The sequence below is a fragment of the Nerophis ophidion genome, linkage group LG04 (assembly GCF_033978795.1).
Source record: "Nerophis ophidion isolate RoL-2023_Sa linkage group LG04, RoL_Noph_v1.0, whole genome shotgun sequence".
NCBI classification, from domain to species: Eukaryota; Metazoa; Chordata; class Actinopteri; order Syngnathiformes; family Syngnathidae; genus Nerophis; species Nerophis ophidion.
In genome coordinates, this window is record NC_084614.1 from 80,465,799 (window position 1) to 80,488,542 (window position 22,744).

Consider the following 22,744-nt stretch of genomic DNA (forward strand, 5'->3'; position numbering starts at 1 on the left):
ACAAAGGTCTTAACTCATTCTCTTTCTATGCCACATCAATGTGGAATGCACTCCCAACAGGTATAAAAGTAAGTGCATCTCTATCCTCCTTCAAAACCGCTCTAAAACAACACCTCCAGGCAACTTCAACACTTTACTAATACCCTCCTCCATTCACATCCCATCTCCCCGGATTATAAACAACTCAAATGTACTCCATTCTATGTGTCATACTTGATCATTTCCCCGATATTGCCATATTTTTGCTGGAAGGATTTAGTAGAGAACATCCACGATAAAAGTTTGCAACTTTCGGTGCTAAGAGAAAAGCCCTGCCTGTACCGGAAGTCGCAGACGATGACGTCACATGTTTGATGGCTCCTCACATATTCATGTTGTTTTTAATGGGAGCCTCCAACAAAAATTGCTTTTCGGAACGAGAAAACGACAATTTCTCCATTAATTTGAGCGAGGATGAAAGATTCGTGTTTGAGGATATTGATAGCGACGGACTGGAAAAAAAAAACGCGATTGCATTGGGACGGATTCCGATGTTTTTAGACACATTTACTAGGATAATTTTGGGAAATCCCTTATCTTTCTATTGTGTTGTTAGTGTTTTAGTGAGTTTAATAGTACCTGGTAGTCGGAGGGGTGTGTCCACAGGTGTCTTGACGCCAATGTCTCAAGGGAGTCGACGGCAGCTTTATGGACGGCCCAAACTCAGTTTTTCTCCGGTAAGAAGCGGCTTTTTACCACAATTTTTTCACCGACATTCTGTCGTGATCCATGTTCGCTTGACCGCGCTGTGATCCATAGTAAAGTTTCACCTCCGGGAATTTTAAACAAGGAATCACCGTGTGTTTGTGTGGCTAAAGGCTAAAGCTTCCCAACTCCATCTTTCTTCTTTGACGTCTCCATTATTAATTGAACAAATTTCAAAAGATTCAGCAACACAGATGTCCAGAATACTGTGTAATTATGCGGTTAAAGCAGACGACTTTTAGCTGTGTGTGTGTGCAGCGCTCATATTGCCTTAAAACCCGTGACGTCTTGCGTACACGTCATCATTACACCACGTTTTCGAGACGAAACTCCCGGGAAATCTAAAATTACAATTTAGTAAACTAAAAAGGCCGTATTGGCATGTGTTGCGATTTTAATATTTCATCATTGATATATAAACTATCAGACTGCGTTCTGGGTTTCAGGAGGCCTTTAATGATTTAATTTTCTTTGAATGTCAGTGCCCCTCCCAACGATCTCCCAGGGCGAATATTCTCCAAGCTTTCACCCGGACAACAATATTAAGGACTTAACGTAACGGCACTGCCTCTAACGCCCTCTGCAGTCTGCTATCACTGAGGGTGGCCGTATAAACACTCTTACAAATATGTGCCACACTGTGAACCCACACCAAACAAGATTGACAAACACATTTTGGGAGAACATCCGCACCGTAACACAACAGAACAAATACCCAGAATCCAATGCAGCCCTAACTCTTCCAGGCTGCAATAGGTGGTGGGGTGCATATTGTAGCCCGGAAGAGTTAGGGCTGCATTGGATTCTGGGTATTTGTTCTGTTGTGTTACGGTGCAGATGTTCTCCCAAAATGTGTTTGTCATTCTTGTTTGGTGTGGGTTCACAGTGTGGCACATATTTGTCAGAGTGTTAAAGTTGTTTATACGGCCACCTTCAGTGTGACATGTATGGCTGTTGACCAAGTATGTCTTGCAGTCTCTCACTGTGTCTACAGAAGTCTAATACAACATGTGGCTAGGCTGGCACGCTTTTTGTACAGGTTGTAGAGGACCCTAAGGGCAGTGCCTCCACGGTGCCCAAATAATATAGTTGTTTGGGTGGACATCGGGAAAACAATTACTCTTGGAGGGGCGCCGAAAAATTTAAAATCGAGGGTATATAAGTATGACTGTAAAGCACCATTTATATAAAACTTGCAGGCCGCACCAACCTTAAAATTTCATATTATGGTGCAGGCCGCAGAATAACGTGGTTGAGACCCCTGCTCTAGGGTGTGTAATTTGTTTAAAATGTTAGCCCGCTAACGTTAGCATGCATCAAAATATCAAAACAGGACTTAAGTGTATACCTACAAAAAAAAGCTAGCATGCTAACTTTAACATGCTAACAAGGTATCATTTGTCGAGTAACAAAATATTTGACACTGAGGAATGTACCCGCAAAATTAACAAAAAAAAGCTAGCACGCTAACAGTAGTATGCTAACATGCTAGCAATAACAAGCTTACAGTTAGCATTAGTGAAATACAAAAAATATATGACTAACATGCTGGCAATAACTAGTTTACAGTTAGCATTAGTGAAATACAAAAAATATATGACACTGCAAAATTGGCTAAAAAAAAAGCTAACATGCTAATATTAGCTTTTTTAAACTCTAACCTGTGTCAAGTACCAACATATATTACTCTAAGGTATGTATTTTTTTTAAAAATGTTAGCCTGCTAACGTTAGTATGCATCAAGTACCAAAACAGGACTTAAGTGTATACCTACTAAAAAAGCTAGCATGCTAACAGGTATCATTTGTCAAGTAACAAAATATTTGACACTGGGAATATACCTGCAAAATTAACAAAAACGCTAGCACACTAACAGTATTATGCTAACATGCTATCTATAACAAGCTTACAGTTAGCATTAGTCAAATACAAGAAATATATTACACAGCTAAATTGTCTAAAAAAAAAACATGCTAATGTTAGCTTTTTTTAACTGTAACCTGCGTCAAGTTCTAACAACATTACTCTAGGGTGTTTAATTCGTTTAAAATGTTAGCCTGCTAACGTTAGCATGCATCAAAATATCATAACAGGACTTAAGTGTATACCTACAAAAAAAGCTAGCATGCTAACTTTAACATGCTAACAAGGTATCATTTGTCGAGTAACAAAATATTTGACACTGAGGAATGTACCCGCAAAATTAACAAAAAAAGATAGCACGCTAACAGTAGTATGCTAACATGCTAGCAATAACAAGCTTACAGTTAGCATTAGTGAAATACAAAAAATATATGACTAAAATGCTAGCAATAACAAGTTTACAGTTAGCATTAGTGAAATACAAAAATATATGACACTGCTAAATTGGCAAAAAAAAAGCTAGCATGCTAATATTAGCTTTTTTAAACTGTAACCTGCGTCAAGTACCAACATAAATTACTCTAAGATGTGTAGTTTGTTTAAAATGTTAGCCTGCTAACGTTAGCATGCATCAAGTACCAAAACAGGACTTAAGTGTATACCTACTAAAAAAGCTAGAATGTTAACAGGTATCATTTGTCAAGTAACAAAATATTTGACACTGGGAATATACCTGCAAAATTAACAAAAACGCTAGCACACTAACAGTATTATGCTAACATGCTATCTATAACAAGCTTACAGTTAGCATTAGTCAAATACAAGAAATATATTACACAGCTAAATTGTCAAAAAAAAAAACATGCTAATGTTAGCTTTTTTTAACTGTAACCTGCGTCAAGTACTAACAACATTACTCTAGGGTGTTTAATTCGTTTAAAATGTTAGCATGCATCAAAACAGGACTTAAGTGTATACCTACAAAAAAAGCTAGCATGCTAACTTTAACATGCTAACAAGGTATCATTTGTCGAGTAACAAAATATTTGACACTGAGGAATGTACCTGCAAAATTAACAAAAAAAATAGCACGCTAACAGTAGTATGCTAACATGCTAGCAATAACAAGCTTACAGTTAGCATTAGTGAAATACAAAAATATATGACTAACATGCTAGCAATAACTAGTTTACAGTTAGCATTAGTGAAATACAAAAAATATATGACACTGCAAAATTGGCAAAAAAAGCTAGCATGCTAATATTAGCTTTTTTAAACTGTAACCTGCGTCAAGTACCAACATAAATTACTCTAAGATTTGTAGTTTGTTTAAAATGTTAGCCTGCTAACGTTAGCGTGCATCAAGTACCAAAACAGGACTTAAGTGTATACCTACTAAAAAAGCTAGCATGCTAACAGGTATCATTTGTCAAGTAACAAAATATTTGACACTGGGAATATACCTGCAAAATAAAAATAAAAACTAGCACACTAACAGTATTATGCTAACATGCCATCTAAAACAAGCTTACAGTTAGCATTAGTGAAATACAAAAAATATATGACACTGCTAAATTGGCAAAAAAAAGCTAGCATGCTAATATTAGCTTTTTTAAACTGTAACCTGCGTCAAGTACCAACATAAATTACTCTAAGATGTGTAATTTGTTTAAAATGTTAGCCTGCTAACGTTAGCATGCATCAAGTACCAAAACAGGACTTAAGTGTATACCTACTAAAAAAGCTAGAATGTTAACAGGTATCATTTGTCAAGTAACAAAATATTTGACACTGGGAATACACCTGCAAAATTAACAAAAACGCTAGCACACTAACAATATTATGCTAACATGCTATCTATAACAAGCTTACAGTTAGCATTAGTCAAATACAAGAAATATATTACACAGCTAAATTGTCTAAAAAAAACCCATGCTAATGTTAGCTTTTTTAACTGTAACCTGCGTCAAGTACTAACAACATTACTCTAGGGTGTTTAATTCGTTTAAAATGTTAGCCTGCTAATGTTAGCATGCATCAAAATATCATAACAGGACTTAAGTGTATACCTACAAAAAAAGCTAGCATGCTAACTTTAACATGCTAACAAGGTATCATTTGTCGAGTAACAAAATATTTGACACTGAGGAATGTACCCGCAAAATTAACAAAAAAAATAGCACGCTAACAGTAGTATGCTAACATGCTAGGAATAACAAGCTTACAGTTTGCATTAGTTAAAAACCAAAATATATGACACTGAGCTTAAAAAAAAACAAGCTAACATGGTAATGTTAGCTTTTTTAAACTGTAACCTGCGTCAAGTACCAACATATATTGCTCTGTGTGTTCGTTAAAATGTTAGCCTGCTAACGTTAGCATGCATCCAATATCAAAACAGGACTTAAGTTTACCTACAAAAAAAGCTAGCGTACTAACTTTAACATGCTATCATTTGTCGAGTAACAAAATATTTTTGACGCTGAGGAGTATACCTGCAAAATTAACAAAAAAAAGCTAGCATGCTAATGTTAGAACGCTAATGATTGTGTTAAAAAAAAACTAACTACGAGCTTTAGCAACGCTAGCATTAAATGCTCCCTGTAATTTAGCATTTGCAAGGTTTTATTGTCCTCCGGCACTAATTTTGTCTTTTTTTTTTTTTCACTTACAAAACCTCATTTGCATAAACAAACACATGGCGGCTGAAAAAGACGACAAAATTAACCAATTAAAACCTTCATTGCACATCTGTAATCTATTACTAGTCCGTGTTGCAGTCTTTCAAAGTAATCTATTACAGAGGTGTAACTTTAAGCAATCAAGCCAAAACTACAGAACATTCATGCTTTTTGTTCGAATATTTCTGTAAATTTACATTTAAATATATTATATACTGTTTTTGTTTTGTTTTTTGTACTTCAAATGACTTCAGCTCTGTCTTCACTTCTGAAAATGTGAGTAATGGACTACTAGAGTAATAGAATACTCAAGTAATGGACCACTGCATTAATGGGATTAGAGAGCAATGACCTACTGCAGTAATTAAACACTGGAGTTATGGACTACTGAGGTAATAGATTACTGGAGTAATGGAGTACTAGTAGAGTGGACCTCTGGGGTAATAGAATACTAACGTAATGGACTTGGGTAATGGACTACTATAGTAATGGATTTCTGGAGTAATAGACCATTGGAGTAATGCCGAAATGGACCACCGAAGTAATGGATTACTTGTGTATTAAAAGACTGGTACAGTGAATAACTGGAGTAATGGACTACTATAGTAATGGGTTACCAGAGTAATAAACCACTAGGTAATGGACCACTGGGGTAATGGACTACTATAGTAATGGATTACTGGACTAATAGACCACTGGAGTAATGCCGAAATGTACCACCGAAGTAATGGATTACTTGTGTATCAAAAGACTGGTACAGTGAATAACTGGAGTAATGGACTACTATAGTAATGGGTTACCGGAGTAATAAATGAATAATGGACCACCGAAGTAATGGATTACAGGAGTAATAAACCACTGGGGAAATGGAGTAATGGACCACTGAAGTAATGGATTACTGGAGTATTAAACGACTGGTACAGTGAATAACTGGAGTAATAAATAACTAAAGTTATAGAATAACAGAACACTGGAATAATGACTACTATAGTTATAGATTACTGGAGCAATGTACCACTGAAGTAATAGATTACTGGAGTAATGAACCACTGGGAAATGGAGTAATGGACCACTGAAGTAATGGATTACTGGAGTAATGAACAACTGGTACTGTGAATCATTGGAGTAATAGAATACTAAAATTATAGAATAACAAAACACTGGAGTAATGGACGACTGTTGTAATGGATTACTGGAGTAATGGAGCATTGAAGTGATAGATTACTGGAGTAATGAACAACTGGTACAGTAAATCACTGGAGTAATAGAATACTACAGTTATACACTAAGAGCACTGGAGTAGTATAATACTATAGTAATGGATTACTGGAGTAATGGACCACTGAAGTAATAGATTACGGGAGTATTAAACAACTGGTACAGTGAATAACTGGAGTAATAGGATACTGAAGTTATAGAATAACGAAACACTGGAGTAATGGACTACAATAGTAATGGATTACTGGAGTAATGGACCACTGAAGTAATAAATTACTGGAGTAATGAACAACTGGTACAGTGACTTGCTGGAGTAATAGAATACTAAAGTTATAGACTAACAGAGCAGTAGAGTAAAGGACGACCATAGTAATAGATTACTGGAGTCATAGATAAATGGAGTAATGGATTACTGGAGTAATGAACGACTGGTGCAGTGAATCACTGGAGTAATAGAATATTAAAGTTATAGACTAACAGAACACTTGAGTTATGGACTACTATAGTAATGATTACTGTAGTAATGGATTACTGGAGTATTTAAGTACTGGTACAGGGGATCACTGGAGTAATATAATACTAAAGTTATAGACTAACAGAGCACTGGAGTAATGGACTACAATAGTAATGTAATTTTGGAGTAACTGATTACTTGAGTAATGAACTATTGACATACTAGACCACTGCAGTAACAGACTACTGAAGTAATGGAATACTGAAATAATAAACAACTAGAGTAATGGACCACTCGTGTAATGGAATATTGAAATAATAAACTACTAGAGCAATAGAATACTGAATTAATGGACTACTTGTGTAATGGAATATTGAAATAATAAACTACTCGAGTAATAGACTACTGAAGTAATGGAATACTGAAATAATAAATTACTAGAGTAATAGAATACTGAAATAATAGACCACTCGTGTTATGGAATACTGAAATAATAAACTACTAGAGTAATAAAATACTGAAGTAATGGACCACTCGTGTAATGCAATACTGAAAAACTACTAAAGTAATAGACTACTGAAGTAATGGACCGCTCGTGTAATGGAATATTGAAATAATGAATTACTCGAGTAACAGACTACTGAAGTAATGGACCACTAGTGTAATGGAATATTGAAATAATAAACTACTCGAGTAACAGACTACTGAAGTAATGGACCACTCGTGTAATGGAATGTTGAAATAATAAACTACTAGAGTAATAGACTACTGAAGTAATGGACCACTCGTGTAATGGAATATTGAAATAATAAACTACTCGAGTAATTGACCAGACCAGTGGAGTAATGGATCAGTGGAGTATTTGATTACTGGAGTAATAAATTACTGTGACTAGAAACCACTCAAGTAATGGATTACTGGAGTATTGGACTACTGGAGTAATAGATTAAAAAGGGGGATAAACCACTCAAGTAACAGATTACTAGAGTAATAGATTACTGAAGCAATAAACCACTCATGTAATTGATTACTGGATTACTCCAGTAGTCCAATGCTCCAGTAATCCATTACTTGAGTGGTTTATTGCCCCAATAATGGATTACTAGATCATTGGACTACTGGATTACGGGAGTCATAGATTACTGGGGCAATAAACCACTCAAGTAACGGATTACTGGAGCATTGGACTACCAGAGTAATAGATTACTGGGGCAATAAACCACTCAAGTAATGGATTACTGGAGTATTGGACTACTGGAGTAATGGATTACCGGGGCAATAAACCACTCTAGAAATAGATTACTGGGGCAATAAACCACTCAAGTAATGGACTACTGGAGTAATAGATTACTGGGGCAATAAACCACTCAAGTAATGAATTACTGGAGTATTGGACTACTGGAGTAATAGATTACCGGGGCAATAAACCACTCTAGAAATAGATTACTGGGGCAATAACCACTCAAGTAATGGATTACTTGAGTATTGGACTACTGGAGTAATAGATTACTGAGGCAATAAGCCACTCAAGTAATGGATTACTGGAGTATTGGACTACTGGAGTAATAGATTACTGAGGCAATAAGCCACTCAAGTAATGGATTACTGGAATAACACTTCTGTACCTCCTTGATGGAGTTTCGAAAAGTGAGCGATAAAGTGTCGTGCTGGAGGTCAAAGTTCAGTCTTGACGCTGTGCATGAGGTCCTTCTGGTCCACCATGTCCGGTTGCCGGTTCCAGCGGTGGTACGCCAGCAGAGCGATGTTCTTGGCCGCCACCGAGCTCATCTCCATGGCGCTGCCGACCCACTCGATGCCGTTGAGGTAGTAGAGGTTGGGCTGCAGCTCCACGGGGGGCAGGGCGGGGCTGCTGCCGTAGCGAGGGTACGCCTGCCACTCCGTCACCTGCACCGAGTAGTAGGACCTGAGGACCACCACCGGCGTTAGGGCGGCCGCTGGCGTGCTGGCGTGAGCGTGGAGGACACTGACCTGAAGAGCGTCTTCAGCTGAGCTTTGGTCAGCGGCTGCAGGGAGAAGACTTTGTAGACGCCGGCCTCTTGCGCTTGTTTCCGCCGGAAGCCCAGCGAGACGTTGACGGGACAAACGCTGGCCACGCTGTTGAAGAACAGGCCGGACGCCTCCGTGGTCAGGACGCAGGCGTAGGGGAAGAGGCGGGGGTCCGGGAAGCCAAAGAGCGAAGTGTTGAGGTAACCGTGGACGACGGTGGCCACCGTGCTGTGATAGTCGCCCGACGGCCGCTCCATCGGTTGGGCGAAGCCTCGGAAAGAAATCCCCGAGCCCACGCTGTCCTGGAGCGGCGTCGCCAGGACAACGATGTCGTACAACTCCGACCTGGTCTCCCCCGCCCCTGTGGAGCTCAGTCGGTACTGAAGGGTGTCCCCTGCTGGACAAAGGTAGACATTACAGCTGGTGTGAGCGCTGATGGCCAAGAGGGAGTTAAGTTCACAGGGACAGGAAGTTGACGATGCAATGACAGGAAGTTGACTTTACATGAATAGGAAGGTGACTTCACAGGCACAGAAAGTTGACTTCAAAGACACAGAGAGTTGACAACGCAATGACAGGAAGTTAACTTCAAAGGCACAGGAAGGTGACTTCAAAGGCACAGGAAGGTGACAACGCAATGACAGGATGTTGACAACACAATGAAAGGAAGTTAACTTCAAAGTCAAAGGAAGGTAACTTCAAAAGCAATGGAAGGTGACTTCAAAGTTAACTTCAAAGGCACAGTAAGTTAACTTCAAATGCACAATAGGATGACTTCAAAGGCACAGGAAGGTGACTTCAAAGGCACAGGAAGGTGACTTCAAAGACACAGGAAGTTGACAAAGCAATGACAGGAAGGTAACTTCAAAGGGCACAGTAAGGTGACTTCAAAGGCACAGGAAGGTGACTTCAAAGACACAGGAAGATGACAAAGCAATGACAGGAAGGTAACTTCAAAAGGCACAGGAAGTTAACTTCAAAAGGAACAGGAAGGCAGCAACACAATGACAGGAAGTTGACTTTACAGGCACAGGAAGTTGACAACGCAATGACAGGATGTTGACAACACAATGAAAGGAAGTTAACTTCAAAGTCAAAGGAAGGTAACTTCAAAAGCAATGGGAGGTGACTTCAAAGTTAACTTCAAAGGCACAGTAAGTTAACTTCAAATGCACAATAGGATGACTTCAAAGGCACAGGAAGGTGACTTCAAAGGCACAGGAAGTTGACAACGCAATGACAGGATGTTGACAACACAATGAAAGGAAGTTAACTTCAAAGTCAAAGGAAGGTAACTTCAAAAGCAATGGAAGGTGACTTCAAAGTTAACTTCAAAGGCACAGTAAGTTAACTTCAAATGCACAATAGGATGCCTTCAAAGGCACAGGAAGGTGACTTCAAAGGCACAGGAAGTTGACAACGCAATGACAGGATGTTGACAACACAATGAAAGGAAGTTAACTACAAAGTCAAAGGAAGGTAACTTCAAAAGCAACGGAAGGTGACTTCAAAGTTAACTTCAAAGGCACAGAAAGTTAACTTCAAATGCACAATAGGATGACTTCAAAGGCACAGGAAGGTGACTTCAAAGACACAGGAAGATGACAAAGCAATGACAGGAAGGTAACTTCAAAAGGCACAGTAAGGTGACTTCAAAGGCACAGGAAGGTGACTTCAAAGACACAGGAAGTTGACAAAGCAATGACAGGAAGGTAACTTCAAAAGGCACAGGAAGTTAACTTCAAAAGGAACAGGAAGGCAGCAACACAATGACAGGAAGTTGACTTTACAGGCACAGGACTTTGATCTCACAGGAATAAGAAGTTAACAAAGCAATGACAGGAAGTCAATGTCACAGGGACAGGAAGTTAATGTCATTGGCACAGGAAGTTGACTTCAAAGGCACAGGAAGGTGACTTCAAAGGCACAGGAAGGTGACTTCAAAGGCACAGGAAGGTAACTTCAAAGGCACAGGAAGGTGACTTGAAAAGCACAGGAAGTTGACAACGCAATGACAGGACGTTGACAACACAATGACAGGAAGTTAACTTCAAAGTCAAAGGAGGGTAACTTCAAAAGCAACGGAAGGTGACTTCAAAGTTAACTTCAAAGGAACAGTAAGTTAACATTAAAGGCACAAGAGGATGACTTCAAAGGCACAGGAAGGTGAATTCAAAGACACAGGAAGTTGACGAAGCAATGACAGGAAGGTAACTTCAAAAGGCACAGGAAGGTGGCAACGCAATGACAGGAAGTTGACAACACAATGACAGGAAGTTAACTTCAAAGTCAAAGGAGGGTAACTTCAAAAGCAACGGAAGGTGACTTCAAAGTTAACTTCAAAGGAACAGTAAGTTAACTTTAAAGGCACAAGAGGATGACTTCCAAGGCACAGGAAGGTGAATTCAAAGACACAGGAAGTTGACAAAGCAATGACAGGAAGTTGACTTCAAAAGGCACAGGAAGGTGGCTTCAAAGACACAGGAAGTTGACAAAGCAATGACAGGAAGTTAACTTCAAAGTCAAACGAAGTTAACTTCAAAGGCACAGGAAGGTAACTTCAAAAGGCACAGGAAAGTAACTTCAAAAGGCACAGGAAGTTAACTTCAAAAGGCACAGGAAGGTGGCAACGCAATGACAGGAAGTTGACTTTACAGGCACAGGACATTGACTTCACAGAAACAGGAAGTTAACAAAGCAATGACAGGAAGTTAATGTCACAGGGACAGGAAGTTAATGTCATTGGCACAGGAAGTTGACTTCACAGGGACAGGAAGTTGACTTCATCTAGTGAGGGTTTATTGTATTTCCACCACTTTGGTATTTTCAAACCGTTGCTCACTTCTACACAAATACATGAAACTAAAAAATAATTTCAAAAATAAAACGGAAAGGTGAAATCCGGCGATCTGATTGGCTGTTATCCGTGGTTTAAATATTCTAAAGCCTTATCACAGCGTAGGCTATCACTCCGCCTCAGGCACGCATGACTGGTATGAATGGAAGTTGTTGTCATGTATCCATGACAACGGACTGGTGCAGTCCGTAGTAAAAGACAGCTGATGTTTTTACGATGTTAAAAAACTGACTAAAGTAGTTGAATTCACATGTTTAAGGTTAACTTTCACCTACAGGGAGGGTTAACAATAGTAAAGGGGACTGAGCATTGACTTTCACCTGGAAAAAAGCGGAGGAAAAGACGAGATGCAGTGCTAATTTAGCGCGAACGTCTGGATAGGTGGGACTGTTTTTTCCACAGTGAAGCTATTTTATTGGATAATATGTATTTCTGGTTGAATAAAACTACATCAAATTGATTGAGTATTCCTATTTCATAATGCCTTTATTTGTAACCGTTTTATAAAAGCAACATATCACTCCAGTCCATGGTGTATGCTCATTATAGCACTCTAAGGGGCGTGGCTAAAGTGATATACTGTTGAATTATTCAATATTGTTGAGCCTCTTGAAGTTTTTAGACCAGTTGATCTGCCGCTTCTTTTCTTTCTCCTATGTCCCCCCCTCCCTTGTGGAGGGGGTCCGGTCCGATGACCATGGATGAAGTACTGACTGTCCAGAGTCGAGACCCAGGATGGACCGCTCGTCGGGACCCAGGATGGACCGCTCGCCTGTATCGGTTGGGGACATCTCTACGCTGCTGATCCGCTTGAGATGGTTTCCTGTGGACGGGACTCTCACTGCTGTCTTGGAGCCACTATGGATTGAACTTTCACAGTATCATGTTAGACCCGCTCGACATCCATTGCTTTCGGTCCCCTAGAGGGGGGGGGTTGCCCACATCTGAGGTCCTCTCCAAGGTTTCTCATAGTCAGCATTGTCACTGGCGTCCCACTGAATGTGAATTCTCCCTGCCCACTGGGTGTGAGTTTTCCTTGCCCTTTTGTGGGTTCTTCCGAGGATGTTGTAGTCGTAATGATTTGTGCAGTCCTTTGAGACATTTGTGATTTGGGGCTATATAAATAAACATTGATTGATTGATTGAACTTACAGTTTGACTCCTAAAAAAGTCTCTTATATCCAGTTTTCTTTTCATTGACATCCTTCAAAACCTACAGCACACACGCACGCAAACAGACACAAACACAATGTAAATCACAGCACTGATATCAAAATCCATCTAGCTACCGTGTGCCAGGAACCACAAATGCCAGACATGTTGACAACTTACACTTACTTACAAGTTAGAACTTACAACTTAGCCTACATGCTAGCTTTTACAAGCAGAAGGAGTGACAGCGGGGACAGCCAATCGCACGTAAGTTAGCATGAACGCGGCAACCAATCAGGGAGCGATATTTAGGTCAGAGGCGGGACTTCTAGCAGAGACCGACATTTAACCCTTCCTGTGCCATAATCATTGACTAAACATTACGAGCAGCGCTCGTATTGATAGCGACTACACAGTAGCGGCTGGATATTGGGTAGGGACGTGTCCCTAGGGTCCCTACCCAATTCTACGCCCTTGGCCACAGTGACAGGTAGTTGATGACACAATGACAGGAAGTTGTCATCAAAATGATAAGAAGTTGACGCCACAGTAACAGGAAGTTAACATCACAGTAACACAAAGTTGACTTCCCAGTGACAGGAAGTTAGAATTGTCATCACAATAACACAACGACAGTGGACAAACAAAACTGAGCAAGGTCAAAGTTCGTACCAGAGTGCAGCGGCTCCACGGACGTGACATGCGCTGGCAGCAGGTTGGCGTTGGCCATCCTCAGAAGGCCCGAACACACCAGCTTGTTCCCGCCCTCCACCGCCCACAGGTTGTTCTGAGCGCTCGCCAAGGACACGGCGCCTGCAGCAAACACATTAGCGCTCGTGACACAGCGCCGAGCACCTCGGGACAATCGGGAAACGCTCCTCTGACCTACGAAGGCGGGAATGCTGACGTTCTGGCAATAGTTGACCCTCATGATGGGCGCGATGACCTCGTCGATGAAGCGCTGCGACACCCCCAGCTCCAGCAGCGAATCGGAGAGCGGCCTGCGCGTCATGTTGATGAAGCCACTCCCCCCCAGGGAGTCCAGGAGCTCCTCCACGGAGCTGAAGGCGTAGCCGTGGGCCTGGTACTTGTAGATCCTGCAAGGCGCGCACGCTCAGCACCATCGTTCTGGCGAGGGGCGGGGCTACACGTGCGCGCGGACGCACCTCATGAACTTCTCCATGATCTCCTCCACCCACATCTGCAGGCGGATGAAGCTGATGCCGTAGCGCCACCACAAGCGGGAGAGGTCCAGCAGGTACCAGTCGGTCTCCTCCAGGATCACCTCCTGGCTGTTGAACACCGCCGTCTTCCCCGCCACGCTGCGGCGGTACTTCAGGCCTGGGTGGGGTGGAGCAAAGATGAGAAAGGCGCAGGCGTGCGTGGCCCCCGCCCGTGTGAGCTCACCCAGCTGCTTGACGAAGTCCTGCATGTGGAGGTTGAGCGAGTGAATGATGGAACCTCCCGACTCGTAGTCGTTGTGGTTGACGGTGACCGTGGCCAGGCGACCTCCGACCTCGCCCTTCTCGTACACGTCCACTTGCACCTCGGGGCCAAAGTGCTGGCGCAGGAAATGGGCGCTGGCGCTGCCCCCGATGCCGGCCCCCACCACCGCTGGAGCCGAATGGAATCATCAATGAACACATTAATGTACAGTGGGGCAAAAAAGTATTTAGTCAGCCGCCGATTGTGCAAGTTCTCCTACTTAAAATGATGACAGAGGTCTGTCATTTTCATCATAGGTACACTTCAACTGTGAGGGACAGAATGTGGAAAAAAAACTCCAGGAATTCACATTGAAATAATTTATTTGTAAATTATGGTGCAGAATAAGTATTTGGTCAACCATTCAAAGGAGGTTTTGGCTCAAAATCTCACGATACATGGCCCCTTTCATTCTTTCCTTAACACGGATCAATCGTCCTGTCCCCTTAGCAGAAAAACAGCCCCAAAGCATGATGTTTCCACCCCCATGCTTCACAGTAGGTATGGTGTTCTTGGGATGCAACTCAGTATTCTTCTTCCTCCAAACACGACGAGTTGAGTTTATACCAAAAAGTTCTATTTTGGTTTCATCTGACCACATGACATTCTCCCAATCCTCTGCTGTATCATCCATGTATCCTTTTTGGTATAAACTCAACTCGTCATGTTTGGAGGAAGAAGAATACTGAGTTGCATCCCAAGAACACCATACCTACTGCGAAGCATGGGGGTGGAAACATCATGCTTTGGGGCTGTTTTTCTGCTAAGGGGACAGGACGATTGATCCGTGTTAAGGAAAGAATGAATGGGGCCATGTATCGTGAGATTTTGAGCCAAAACCTCCTTCCATTTATGTTGGAAAATAAGTATTTTGTCAACCATTCAAAGCTCTCACTGATGGAAGGAGGTTTTGGCTCAAAATCTCACGATACATGGCCCCATTCATTCTTTCCTTAACACGGATCAATCGTCCTGTCCCCTTAGCAGAAAAACAGCCCCAAAGCAAGATGTTTCCACCCCCATGCTTCGCAGTAGGTATGGTGTTCTTGGGATGCAACTCAGTATTCTTCTTCCTCCAAACACGACGAGTTGAGTTTATACCAAAAAGTTCTATTTTGGTTTCATCTGACCACATGACATTCTCCCAATCCTCTGCTGTATCATCCATGTATCCATTTTGGTATAAACTCAACTCGTCATGTTTGGAAGAAGAAGAATACTGAGTTGCATCCCAAGAACACCATACCTACTGCGAAGCATGGGGGTGGAAACATCATGCTTTGAGGCTGTTTTTCTGCTAAGGGGACAGGACAATTGATCCGTGTTAAGGAAAGAATGAATGGGGCCATGTATCGTGAGGTTTTGAGCCAAAACCTCCTTTGAATGGTTGACCAAATAATTATAAAAGGGGACGGCGTGGCGCAGTGGGAGAGTGGCCGTGCGCAATCCGAGGGTCACTGGTTCAAATCCCACCTAGAACCAACCTCGTCACGTCCGTTGTGTCCTGAGCAAGGCACTTCACCCTTGCTCCTGATGGGTGCTGGTTGGCGCCTTGCATGGCAGCTCCCTCCATCAGTGTGTGAATGTGTGTGTGAATGGGTAAATGTGGAAGTAGTGTCAAAGCGTTTTGAGTACCTTGAAGGTAGAAAAGCGCTATACAAGTACAACCCATTTATCATTTATTTATTTAACACCATACCTACTGTGAAGCATGGGGGTGGAAACATCATGCTTATTCATTGAACAAATTGCAAAAGATTCAGCAACACAGGTGTCCCTAATACTGTGGAGTTATGCGATAAAAACAGACAACTTATCATACTGCGACGTTTTAGCAGGATACTTCCGCGCGAAATTTAAAATTGCAATTTAGTAAACTAAACCGGCCGTATTGGGATATGTTGCAATGTTAAGATTTCATCATTGATATATAAACTATCAGACTGTAGTGGGTTTCAGTAGGCCTTTAAAACTCCTCATGGGAAGTTGCCATTTGTTAGTTGCCAAGGTTTCTCATTGTCATCCCATTGGGTTGAGTTTTTCCTTGCCCTGACGTGGGACCTGAGCCAAGGGGGTGATCAAGGGTGAGGGGTCAAATGCAGAGAATAATTCGCCACATCTAGGATGTGTGTGACAATCATTGGTATTTTAACTTTAATCACTCCCACTGCCCTCCCTCGCCTTTTTTTTTTCTGCAGTCCAGGGGTCGGGAACCTTTTTGGCTGAGAGAGCCAAGAAGCCAAATATTTTGAAATATATTTCCGTAAGAGTCATATAATATATTTTTTAACACTGAACACAACTAAACGCGTGCATTTTTAAGTAAAACCAACATTTCTAGAGTATAATAGGTCTCTTATTCTTTGTAATAACATTGTTATTCTGAAGCTAACTGTGGAGGGGGCGTGGCCTGCGGGCCTGCAGCGACAGGTGCATAGATGGCCCACCTGGGCCGTGTTATCTAATCACCTGTCGCTCTGTTATAAGCAGCAGCCAGGAGGAGAGACGGGGTTGGGGCTGGAAATACAATTGCTGGAAAACAACTGAGAGATTTATTGAAAAATTAAAAAAAAAAGATAAATGGGTTGTACTTGTATAGCGCTTTTCTACCTTCAAGGTACTCAAAGCGCTTTGACACTACTTCCACATTTACCCATTCACACACACATTCACACACTGATGGAGGGAGCTGCCATGCAAGGCGCCAACCAGCACGCATCAGGAGCAAGGGTGAAGTGTCTTGCTCGGGACACAACGGACGTGACGAGGTTGGTTCTAGGTGGGATTTGAACCAGTGACCCTCGCGTTGCGCACGGCCACCCTCCCACTGCGCCACGCCGTCCCTAAAACAATATTGTAACCCTGAAACAGGCTCTCATGTCGGTGATTGGGGGTCTGAAGAACCCCCAGGAGGGCAAGCCCCACACTAACCAATAATAAATAAATAACTTCTTAGCATTGACGCAACTTCTTGAACAGGTGCGGTAGAAAAACGGATGGACGGATTAGAAATGCATGAGAATAATTTATGTTTTGAACATTATTTTTTAGGGATGCACCGAAATGAAAATTTGTGGCCGAATACCGAATAATGAATGCAGTTTTTCACAATTATTTTAATATTGCATAAATAGCCTAGAATAAATATTTAGACATGTTTTTCAAATAAAGTAATTTTTTATTGAATATTGACATTTTTTTAATATTCCAGTAGTCTTTGCTTTTCAAAAAAAAAGCACAGTTTTTCATTTATATTAGGCCTTCATACAAAACATGCATTCCAAAAAAAAATAAAGTGCATTAAAGTGGATAAACCCACAACAAATGAATGATTGTCCTTTTGGCAAAAGTCTGCTTAGCCACAGTAGATATGCTAATAATGTAAACAGAAGGCTCAAGTAAATCTCAATAAGTGTGTGCTTGTAACCTCATACACTTATACAGGTAGCCTACACAACAGGCTAATAATGTAAACAGAGGCCCCACTAAATCTCAATAAGTGTGTGCTTGTAACCTCATACACTTATACAGGTACACAACATATTCCAACGTCACCGCGTCAAAAAATTGCGTCACACGCCACTATTCGGCCTTGTTTTTAACTCATTCCACCGAAGGCCGAATGTGGCTTTTTTTGCCATATTCAGTTACCGATTAATCGGTGCATCCCTATTATTTTTAACACTGTGATTACAAGTGGAATTATTCATTACTTATTGTGTTAAGCAACGTCAGCTCAGATTTATCGGAGAGCCAGATGCAGTCATCGAGAGCCATAGGTTCCCTACCCCTGCTCTAGTCCTTCACTCTTACTATCCTCATCCATGAATCTTTCATCCTCGCTTAAATTAATGGGCAAATCGTCGCGTTCTCTGTTCGAATCGTTCTCACTGCTGGTGGCCTTGATTGTAAACAATGTTCAGATGTGAGGAGCTACACAACCAGTGACGTCACGCGCAAATCGTCTGCTTCTTCCGGGCAGGGGTGGGTAGTAACGCGCTACATTTACTCCGTTACATCTACTTGAGTAACTTTTGGGATAAATTGTACTTCTAAGAGTAGTTTTTATGCAACATACTTTTACTTTTACTTGAGTATATTTATAGAGAAGAAACGCTACTTTTACTCCGCTCCATTTATCTACAATCAGCTCGTTACTCGCTACTTTTTTTTTTATCGATCTGTTAATGCGCGCTTTGTTTGTTTTGATTTTGTCAGACACGCATTCAAAGTAGGAACTACGCATGCCTGCGTTTCACCAATCAAATGCAGTCACTGGTGACGTTGGACCAATCAAACAGAGCCAGGTGGTCACGTGACCGTCACACGTCGAATCCGACCTAAAAAAGTTGAAAAACTTATTGGGGTGTTACCATTTAGTGGTCAATTGTACGGAATATGTACTGTACTGTGCAATCTACTAATAAAAGTTTCAATCAATCAACCAATCAATCAAAAGTGTAAAGGAAAAAAGACACTTTTTACTTCAACTGTACTTCCCGTCAAAAGCCTAAAGACTGATCGCACAGTTCCTGTCTTCACAATAAAAGCGCCGCTCCATCGCACCTGCGCTAACAAAATAAGAGTCTCCGAAAGCCAGCGCAAACAAGCTAGCAAGCTACGGAGTTTGCCGCCAATGTATTTCTTGTAAAGTGTATAAAAACGAATATGGAAGCTGGACAAATAAGATGCCAAAAAACAACGACTTTCATGTGGTATTAGACAGGAAGGAGGAACTTTTTTCTCCTCCATTTGAAAATGTGGACATTATCAGCACTATACTGTCTGATTCCAATCAATGCAAGTCATCAGAATCAGGTAATACACCAACTTATAGTCTTGTCTTCATGAAAGATAGGAATCTATATGTTAAACATGCATGTATATTCATTAAAACACCTTTAACATGTCAACAAAAACGGCAAATTAAATAACTATAAATTGTATACTATATATACATAAATATATATGATATGTGTATATATGTATATATGAGGTAGATCACTTCGACTTGGTCATTTATTAAGTAATTGATTAACGTTGAGAAACTTATTGGGGTGTTACCATTTAGTGGTCAATTGTAGGGAATATGTACTGTACTGTGCAATCTACTAATAAAAGTTTTAATCAATCGATGAATGCCTACTGAGCCTATGGTGCTGTTAAGTTATTGTGGCTCAATTTGCCTTAATTTTTTTATTTTAATGTATTATTATTTAATATGTATCATTGTTTTAGTTGCTTAAGAGATATTCCTGGCTATGAATTTGCTCATTGCTATTTTTATGTTTTTGTGCATTATCTGTTGCCGTAATTATCAAACGAGCAGGTTACTCATCAGTTACTCAGTACTTGAGTAGTTTTTTCACAACATACTTTTTACTTTTACTGAAGTAAATATTTGGGTGACTACTCCTTACTTTTACTTGAGTAATAAATCTCTAAAGCAGGGGTGCCCACACTTTTTCTGCAGGCGAGCTACTTTTCAATTGACCAACTCGAGGGGATCTACCTCATTTATATATATCATTTATATTTATTTATTTATGAAAGAGACATTTTTGTAAACAAGTTAAATGTGTTTAATGATAATACAAGCATGTGTAACACATATAGATGTCTTTCTTTCACGAAGACAAGAATATAAGTTGGTGTATTACCTGATTCTGATGACTTGCATTGATTGGAATCAGACAGTAATGATGATAACGCCCACATTTTCAAATGGAGGAGAAAAAAAGTTGTCCTTTCTGTACAATACCACATGAAAGTGGTTGGTTTTTGGCATCTAATTCATCCAGCTTCCATACACTTTACAAGAAAAACATTGGCGGCAAATTCCGTAGCTTGCTTGATTGACATTCACGGCACCCGAGGGTCTTGTGAGATGACGCTGGCTGCTGCCAGTTCATTATTATGAAAAAATGACAGAGAGGAAGGCGAGAAACACTTTTTATTTCAACAGACTTTCGCGCCGTCCCTTCCGTCAAAACTCTAAAGGCCGACTGCACATTTCCTATCTTCACAATAAAAGCCCTGCTTCATGCTGCCTGCGCTAACAAAATAAGAGTCTCGGAAAGCTGGCGTGCACAAGTGATGTGCACGCCAGCTTTCTGAGGGATCGCTTGTGCACGCCAGTTTTCCGAGACTCTGTATTTTGTTAGCGCAGGCAGCATGAAGCAGGGCTTTTATTGTGAAGATAGGAAATGTGCAGTCGGCCTTTAGAGTTTTGACGGAAGGTACGGCGCGAGAGTCTGTTGAAATAAAAAGTGTTTCTGGCCTTCCTCTCTGTCATTTTTTCATAATAATGATCTTGCAGCAGCCAGCGTCATCTCACAAGACCCTCCGGTACCGTGAATGTCATTTAAGTGACGTCTTGGTGAAGATTGATGATCACTCATTTTTAGGTCTATTTTTTTTAAAAGCCTGGCTGGAGATCGACTGACACACCCCCCGCGGTCGACTGGTAGCTCGCCATCGACGTAATGGGCACCCCTGCTCTAAAGTAACAGTACTCTTACTTGAGTGCAATTTCTGGCTACTCTACCCACCTCTACTTCCGGTTCAGGCAAGGCTTTTTTATTAGCGGCCAAAAGTTGCGAACTTTGTCGTCGATGTTCTCTACTAAATCCTTTCATCAAAAATATGGCAATATCGCGAAAATGATCAAGTATGACACATAGAATGGACCTGCTATCCCCGTTTAAATAAGAAAATCTCATCAGTAGAAGCATTTAAGTCTCACCTTAAAACTCATTTGTATACTCTAGCCTTTAAATAGACTCCCTTTTTAGACCAGTTGATCTGCCGTTTCTTTTCTTTTCCTTCTATGTCCCACTCTCCCTTGTGGAGGGGGTCCGGTCCGATCCGGTGGCCATGTACTGCTTGCCTGTGTATCGGCTGGGGACATCTCTGCGCTGCTGATCCGCCTCCGCTTGGGATGGTTTCCGGCTGGCTACGCTGTGAACGGGACTCTCGCTGCTGTGTCGGATCCGCTTTGGACTGGACTCTCGCGACTGTGTTGGATCCATTATGGATTGAACTTTCACAGTATCATGTTAGACCCGCTCGACATCCATTGCTTTCCTCCTCTCCAAGGTTCTCATAGTCATCATTGTCACCGACGTCCCACTGGGTGTGAGTTTTCCTTGCCCTTATGTGGGCCTACCGAGGATGTCGTAGTGGTTTGTGCAGCCCTTTGAGACACTAGTGATTTAGGGCTATATAAGTAAACATTGATTGATTGATTTCAGTAGGCCTTTAAACCGGTCCGTGGCGCAACAAGGACGGCATTAGAGGACACAAAATACCCCCAAAGATATGAAAACATAAATATTTTGTCTTGCCTATTTTGGAGGGCGGAGCTCCATCCACCTGAGCCGACGCCGCGGCGGAAAAGAGCGCCATGAGGCCGGCCAGCAGCAGCCTGGGAGGACCGCCCATGACGTCGCCGGGAGAGCAGCGGAGAGCGCGAATAACTTCCTTCACTGGGCTTACAAAAAAAAAAGACGAGGCTAGCTGCTCGGTAAACGGAGCATTTAAACGGATTCGCGAGGCCCGGACACCGTGTTTTGTCTCCGTGGGGCTAGCATACTAGCATAGCATTGGGATTCGCGCCGCGGCAACTTCCGGCAATATCACGTGACCCGGAAATCTGACTCGCTCTGCCCAATTGCGGTCCTTTAAATGTATGACGTCACAAGTGATGACTACAAAGCAGGGGTAGGGAACCTACGGCTCTAGAGCCAGATGTGGCTCTTTTGATGACTGATAAATCTGAGCTGACACTGCTTAACACAATAAGTAATGAATAATTAGGGCCCGCATGGCCCTAATTAGGCCAAAGGACCTATTGAATTTTGTGTGTTTTATTAGGGTCCTTGACCCATGGCAAAGGACTCCTGTGGAGTCCTTTGCCATGGGCCAAGGACCCTATTGAAACTGCTGTTTTATTATTATTCCGCACCTACGCGCTGTAATTTGACCCCCTTAACATGCTTCAAAACTCACCAAATTTGTCAGGTTTTGATTTTACGCGCCTTCAAAGAACCCCTGCGCAAATTTTCCGAAAAAATGTCTTTTTTGCCTCTTTGAGCTGTAATTTGACCCCCTTAAAATGCTTCAAAGCTCAAGTTAAAGCTCTACCATGCCAAGCGAAAGCCATTTATCAACAACATCCAGAAACGCCGATCTGTAATTTGACCCCCTTACCATGGTTTAAAACTCACCAAATTTTACACACACATCAGGACTGGCGAAAATTGCCATCTAATAAAAAACCAA

At 41.5% G+C, this 22,744-nt stretch overlaps 1 protein-coding gene across 3 annotated transcripts; it reads right to left on the reverse strand.

Moving 5' to 3' along the window:
• Positions 1-5,214: 5,214 nt before the first annotated feature.
• On the reverse strand, positions 5,215-22,097 carry LOC133552009 (prenylcysteine oxidase-like). Of its 3 annotated transcripts, none has more exons than XM_061899241.1 (7): positions 21,808-22,097; positions 14,384-14,590; positions 14,143-14,317; positions 13,862-14,073; positions 13,649-13,789; positions 8,950-9,361; positions 5,215-8,884 (listed from the first exon to the last, which is right to left on the reverse strand). In XM_061899241.1, exons 1-7 carry the CDS (start codon positions 21,902-21,904, stop codon positions 8,635-8,637), a joined length of 1,494 nt encoding a protein of 497 aa, XP_061755225.1. In that variant the 5' UTR covers positions 21,905-22,097; the 3' UTR covers positions 5,215-8,634. The 3 variants fall into 3 exon arrangements, with proteins under 3 accessions (XP_061755225.1, XP_061755224.1, XP_061755226.1); XM_061899240.1 differs by having other exon boundaries at positions 8,950-9,364; XM_061899242.1 differs by having other exon boundaries at positions 8,742-8,865; positions 8,950-9,364.
• Positions 22,098-22,744: the final 647 nt, after the last annotated feature.

What these genes read in the sequence shown, in the direction of transcription:
- LOC133552009 (XM_061899240.1), bottom strand. Translation starts at nt 21,904, where the DNA reads ATGGGCGGTCCTCCCAGGCTGCTGCTGGCCGGCCTCATGGCGCTCTTT. An exon ending in AGCTCCGCCCTCCAAAATAG is followed by an intron (nt 14,591 to 21,807) that starts GCAAGACAAAAT and finishes ATTCGGCTCCAG; the next exon opens with CGGTGGTGGGGGCCGGCATC. An exon ending in GGACTTCGTCAAGCAGCTGG is followed by an intron (nt 14,318 to 14,383) that starts GTGAGCTCACAC and finishes CACCCCACCCAG; the next exon opens with GCCTGAAGTACCGCCGCAGC.